The sequence below is a fragment of the Scaptodrosophila lebanonensis genome, unplaced genomic scaffold (genome assembly GCF_003285725.1).
Source record: "Scaptodrosophila lebanonensis strain 11010-0011.00,11010-0021.00 unplaced genomic scaffold, SlebRS2 tig00000110-arrow-arrow-pilon, whole genome shotgun sequence".
Classification (NCBI taxonomy): domain Eukaryota; kingdom Metazoa; phylum Arthropoda; class Insecta; order Diptera; family Drosophilidae; genus Scaptodrosophila; species Scaptodrosophila lebanonensis.
The window spans coordinates 1,695,584-1,702,328 of record NW_022060573.1 but is presented as its reverse complement, the minus strand read 5'-3'; the positions used below and the strand labels follow the sequence as shown (position 1 = coordinate 1,702,328).

At 36.2% G+C, this 6,745-nt stretch overlaps 1 protein-coding gene across 2 annotated transcripts; it reads right to left on the bottom strand.

The window, feature by feature from the left end:
• Positions 1-1,158: 1,158 nt before the first annotated feature.
• LOC115628183 (uncharacterized protein K02A2.6-like) lies at positions 1,159-5,801 on the bottom strand. Of its 2 annotated transcripts, none has more exons than XM_030524172.1 (2): positions 5,721-5,801; positions 1,159-5,417 (listed from the first exon to the last, which is right to left on the bottom strand). In XM_030524172.1, exon 2 carries the CDS (start codon positions 2,966-2,968, stop codon positions 2,060-2,062), a length of 909 nt encoding a protein of 302 aa, XP_030380032.1. In that variant the 5' UTR covers positions 2,969-5,417; positions 5,721-5,801; the 3' UTR covers positions 1,159-2,059. The 2 variants fall into 2 exon arrangements, with proteins under 2 accessions (XP_030380032.1, XP_030380033.1); XM_030524173.1 differs by lacking the exon at positions 5,721-5,801 and having other exon boundaries at positions 1,159-4,587; positions 4,650-5,676.
• Positions 5,802-6,745: the final 944 nt, after the last annotated feature.

Below are 6,745 nucleotides of genomic sequence, written 5' to 3'. Positions count from 1 at the left end.
AAGGATGAACCAGCTCAAACCACTTCGAAGGCCGGAAGTCACCAAAAAAGGTAATGTTGTCTGTTTGGTGGGATTTCAAAGGGATCGTTAATTTTGAGCTTTTGCCCGACAATACCACGATTAATTCTGAAGTGTATTGTGATCAGTTGGACAAATTGAGTAATGCACTCAAACAGAAGAGTCCAAAATTGATCAAAGAAAAGATGTAGTGTTCCACCAGGATAATGCGCGACCTCATACAAGTTTGATGACTCGCCAAAAGCTTTTGCAGCTTGCTACCACACACTCCAGACTTCGCACCCTCGGACTATTACTTGTTCCGGTCTCTACAACATTTTTTGGATGGTAAAACCTTTACCTCAAATCAGGACGTCAAAATCCACTTGTACCAGTGTTTTGCCTGCAAGGATCAAACATTTTATGAGCGTGGAATCAATCTCTTGCCCGAAAGATGGCAAAAGGTATTGGATAAAAATGGAGAATATATAATTTCATAAAATGTTTTACACAATAAATAAATCGTGTTTAAATTAGTTCAGTTAAAAGTTAATTTTTGAAAACCTCGATGTTTTTTTAAAAGAGACATCGACATCGATGTTTTCTCTTCGACTTAAATCCCTAGTGTCAGGGCGACACGAGATTGAAGTGAACTTCGTGATTCGAAATCGATTTAAATTGTTAAACATCGATTTGTTTTTGGGAGTCTATTAATCGTATAAAATCAAATGTCTAAATTAACACATTATTACTTGAAAGTGAAAAAGTCGATAAGGATCGCTGCAGTCAACATCGACTATTTTCCAGCTCTGGGGCCCAGGCAAATGAAAATTTTACAGCAAAATGAATGAAAATAGCAAAAAAAAAAAAAAAAAAACAAAGGAATGCTAGACTCGAACGGCTTCAACTCTTAAACCCCACAAAAACAAATTGAACAAAAAAATAATTAATTCAAAAATTTCATTAATTTACAAAATTAATATTAAAATATTCAACTCATGCATACATACATACATAATGTGCGCGAAAAATTAACTAGGACAATCCGTTTCATAGTATAACAAGTAAAAATGCTAAAGTCGCTTGTCCCGACTTTGAAATACTCTGTACATATGTATGTTTAGAATTGTAATGTACTACATTAATAATTCACACGAGGTATTTAACATTATGTTAGGTCTTTATTCATCGCCACTTCATTACGTTCTCCGTCTTCTTACATGTTCTCTTACCTCCTAACTTCTCTTAGTGTGGCTGTGTTGGTTTTATTTAAAAACGGCAAACAAATCTTAATATCCAACACGCCCCTTCTAAAGATTATTTACATATACATATATGTATTTGAATCTGTACATTCAATTTCAATATTTCTTTTAACAAACTAATTCAATTTACAAAAATACCATGTACAATTCTGGTAATTGTTTTCAATATAGAATAAACATTTCAATTTTTTTTTATAATTCATACTTTAAAAATAATATTAAATATTCTTGACAACCTTTCCTCCCGCACGTTGTCTCAAATTCCTTCTGGGTGGAGTAGTTGGTTGGTCCATAGAAGAATTATGATTCTCATCTTCATGTGAAGTCTCATTTTGATTAGAGTTCCGAGAACTGCTTTCGACATCAGTGCTTTCGTTTTTCTCTTCAGTTTTAATTTTATTATCATTTTCCATATTTTCATTTCTTATTGGATCTAAATGTCTTTTTATAGTTCGATTGAGAAAGAATGCAAAAATATGATCGAGGGCCTAGTTGTTGAATTATTGTTGCTTGTGTCCAACTAGCTTTGTTAGGGTTTTTGTAATCTCTAACCATAACTTTCTGGCCCTTAGAAAATTTTACATTTCGCTTTCCCTTATAATCTTCAATACTTTTGCTCTGCTGTTTTATTATTTGTTGTGATATTAAAGGTGGTTTTAAAAATGTAAACCTTGTTTTTAAAGTACGACCGAAAAATAATTTTGCTGGTGATTCTCCTGTAGTACAATGAATAGTATTTCGATAATCAATGAGAAATCTATTTAAAATTGTGTCAAACTCACTGCTTTCATTATCTTTTAAACTTGCATACAATGATTTTTTATAGTTTTAACAAAGTTTTCTGCTTGTCCATTTGTTGATGGATGCCCTGGTGCAGTCAGAATGTGCTTCACACTATTGTTTTTTAAAAATGTTTGAAATTCTACTGATGTAAACTGTCGTCCGTTATCGCTGACCAATGTGTCTATCAATCCATAACGACAAAATATCTCACGCAGTTTATTAATTGTAAATGTTGATGTAATTTCTTTGGTTTTGTAAACTTCTACCCATTTCGAAAAAGAATCTATAACAACCAGTAAATAATAATTTTTTATAGGTCCTGCAAAATCAACATGAATCCTACTCCAAACTGTATCTGTAGGCTTCCATGGAATAAGAAAACTTTTTTCTGGGCATGGCTGCAGTTCTTGACAAGGAATGCATGTATTTATTAATTTTTCAATTTCTTTGTCTACCGCAGGCCACCAAATATATGATCGTATAAGCATCTTAGTTTTAACAATTCCTAAATGTGACTTATGAAATTCATGAAGTATTTGTTTCCGAAGCTTAAGTGGAACCAAAACACGATATCCCCATAGTACACATTCATACTCAATAGAGAGCTCTTGAGATTTGCTAACATATGCTGAGAATTCACTACCTTTTAAATTCGATAGCGTGCCATTCTTTATAGCTTCACTGACTTTTGCCAAAATTGGGTCTCGTCGTGTTTCTCTTGCAATGTCTTTGAAACTAAGCTTGATTGAATTGTTTGATTGAATAAAATGAATATAATGATATTCTTCAACATTTGTGCAACTTTCCCAATGAGGCATTCTGGATAAACCATCAGCTATATTTGAAGTTCCTTTAATATATTCCACTGTATAGTCAAAGCCCGACAAAATTACTGCCCATCTTTGAATACGTGCCGATGCCATCAAAGGTAATCCTTTATTTTCACCAAAAATTCCTAATAAAGGTTTGTGATCTGTGCGCAAAATAAATTTGTTTCCCAACTATTACTGCCTTAATTTGCAAATACAATATACAATAGCTAGACCTTCTTTTTCTAAAGTGCTGTAATTGTTTTCACATTTTGTCAACGCCCTTGAAACAAATGCAATTGGTTTAAGTTCATTCCCTATTCTATGTGAAAGTATGCCTGATACAGCATTGCAACTTGCATCAGTTGTCAGCACTATTGGTAAGTCAGGATTGTAGTGGACTAGGACTTGATCAGACGCGATCTCGCTTTTGATACGTTTATACGCCTTTTCACAGTTGCTATTCCAAATATACTTGCTATCCTTTCGCAGTAACATATATAATGGATTCATTATTTGCGCGAAGTTTTTTATAAACTTTGAATAATAATTGACCATGCCTATGAATGCCCGAAGCTCCGAAACGCTTTTTGGACTTGGTGCTAAACATACACTTGAAATTCTATCGTTATTTTTGCTTAGACCATTTCTATCTATAGTGAAGCCTAAGTAACAAATTTTTGTTTTAAAGAATTCACACTTTAATTGGTTAAGCTTTAATCCAACTGACTTTAGTTTATTCAGAACCGCTCTTAAATTTGATATGTGCTCCTGGATATTTTTCCCAGTCACTGTGATGTCATCTTGGTAAACAACAACTCCTTGAATGCCCTGAAACAAGCCTTCCATTGTCTTTTGGAAAATTGCTGCTGCCGATTTAATTCCAAAAGGTAATCTTTTAACTTTTAATAAGCCAATGTGTGTACTCCACGTGCACATCATTTGTGACTCCCTCATCTAACCTTAGTTGATTGTAAGCATTGCTCAAGTCAAGTTTCGAGTATAATTTACCACCTGTAAGTGCAGCAAATATATCGTCAATCCTTGGCAAAGGATATTTGACGTCAATTAATGATTTATTAAGAGTGACTTTATAGTCTCCGCAAATTCTGATGTCACCATTTGGTTTTAAAACTGGGACTAATGGTGTTGCCCATTCAGAATTGTCAACATGCTCTAATACTCCTTCTCGAATCAAATTGCGTAATTTGGTTTCTACCTTATCTTTCCAAGCTAATGGTAAAGGTCTCGCTTTAAAAAAAATTGGAGATGAGTCCCTTTTAACTTGCAAAGCTACTTCAATAGCATTGTAACAACCCAGTGTAGGTTCAAATACATCAGAAAACTCGATTTTTAATTTGTCAATAATTATAGAATGTTCTTCTACCTCTCTTGCACTATTTACTTGCATCAATTCAAAATTGAATGCTCTTAAAAATGTTCTTCCAAGCAACGGTGGACTATTTGTATTTGAAACAACAACAACAATTTATTTTTTTACACCTCCATACTCTATTATTGCATCGTACTCACCACAAACATTAATTTTGCCTCCATTGTAGCTGACATATGGAACTTGACATTTTCTCAGTGGTTTTTTGTTTAATGCCTTTTCATAAAATTAAATTGGAATCAAAGTACACGGAGCACCAGTGTCGCAAGCAATTTTCGTAGAGAAACCGTCCATAATTACAGACAGGTGATAAACTCCACCAGAGGATTTTGAAGCCACGCTATATATCGAAAAATCAAAAGAATTAGCTTGAGAATTTGATTCATTATTTGAATTCGATACATAATTTACTGATTTTTGAAATTTTGATCTGCAAACAGATGCTAAATGTCCCATTTTGCCACATGAATGACACGTGCACATTTTGTATTTGCAGTCATCCGACTTATGATTTCTCCAGCCGCAATGTGTGCATGGTTTGTGCTGTCTTTTGCCTCTTCCATTTTCGCCGTCGCTCTTCTGCTTTGAGTTCAGCCCTTTTCCAGTGCTTCCAAAACCTCCGTTGCTGCTCTCGTTGTTACTTCGGTTTGCATTGTGCTTGTTCCCGTTACGTGCGCTGCCCATGTAGTTAACGCTATCATCAGATCTTGTTGTTGCTATTTTGGTTTCTATTATCGTGGCCTTCTTTAATGCAATCGCCAGTGACAAATTTTCGTCTTCTTCCTCTCAAATATCAATGTGGGGAGTGACATGATAAATTGATTTAAAACAAACACCTCTAAATGTTCTCCAAACTTGCAATTTAGTGCCAATTGTTTTACACGAGCGTACCATTCCGATACTGTTTCAGCCTCCTCTTTAATCCCATTATGAAATTTCTTGCGCTCCCGAAAAATTATAGTGGACGGTGTGTAGTGCATGTTGAGTATGCCGCAAAGCTCCAAATATGATTTTGAGACAGGTGATTCCGGGCTGCAAAGAATGTGTAAGACACTGTATGGTGCTGCTCCTATCGACCTTAGTAATGTTGACCTTTTTGCGCTTTCCTCAGTAATGTTCACTTCACAAAAATGTATATCCAACTTCTCCTTCCAAATGCAAAACGTTTCGCTGTTTGGTGCAAACTCAGGAAAATTAGACATTTGATAAAATGCAGGCGTTTTTACTTCTGCCTTCGCCATATTGTTTTGTATGCGTATGTATGTACATATGCGTTGTTATGCGCTTTAATAATTTTTTTTTTTTTAAATGTGCTGTCTGTAATTACAGCACTGACTATTTATCTGTATTTACAGTTTTTAATTAAATAAATTGTTTTTCACTCGTCGCCAAATTTGTAATGTACTACATTAATAAGGTCTTTATTCATCGCCACTTCATTACGTTCTCCCGTCTTCTTACATGCTCTCTTACCTCCTAACTTCTCTTAGTGTGGCTGTATTGGTTTTATTTAAAAACGGCAAACAAATCTTAATATCGAACAAGAATAATTATAGAAATGAAAAAAAGTAAGAGAATTACAAAAAACATTTTGATCGATTTTACCTCATTTGGTATTCGAACTCACGTAAAGGGAGTATAATTGCACATTTACATAGCAATAGCGTCTATGTTAGTGTATGTATGTATAAGCATGTTTGCATGCATATGTATGTTTATGCGCGTCTATTCGTGTCTGTGTAAACATATGTGCAGTCAACCAAAGCACCAGCATCAACAACAGCCGCGGGCAGCGCTGCAGCAGCAAATATATTTATGGCTTTAACTTCTTGTTAAATCGGTCTATCATGATGAAACTTGGCACACGGACACATAATAACTAACTGGGGGTATTTGCGTTCGAAATTCCAAGAATTATGGGAGTTAGAGAAAATCGCGATTTGCTTGGGAAGGAAATTCCAAAGAATACATTTTCTGCGTATTCACATAAGTCATCTGGGACTAAAATTTGCCCGTAGGTCTTATAGTCTCCAAGATATAGGTGATTATATGAATTATATGAAGCGGCTCGCGACAAACTGTTTGCGAGGAGACGATGACGGCGATAACAGTGGACGACAAATGCATCTCGGTACCACTGTTGACACTGCCGGGCTGCGAGGATGAGCTCTCACTGGGGCTAGATTTCATCAGCAAGGCCTATGGTACGCTCACCGCCGGCAGCCACAAGCTGGAGATTCGAGATGTGCGCGAGCGACGACGGCGGAGAAGGCGTCAGGCGCGCCGCAGAGTACGATGTGCGGCATTGGTGACCACAGAGCCAATTGCTCCATCGGCGGCTACGCTGACAGATGAGCAGGCTGCTCAGGCTGCCACGTTCCTTCAGGAGGAATTACCGTGCTTTGAGAACATTGTGGGCGTGTCGTCGGTGGCGACACACACGATCCGCGTGAAAGACGACAGGCCCATTAAACAGCGCTACTATCCGAGGAATCCAG

Bases quoted from the DNA above. Each gene is read 5' to 3' on its own strand.
- LOC115628183 (XM_030524172.1), bottom strand. From the start codon at position 2,968: ATGGCATCGGCACGTATTCAAAGATGGGCAGTAATTTTGTCGGGCTTT.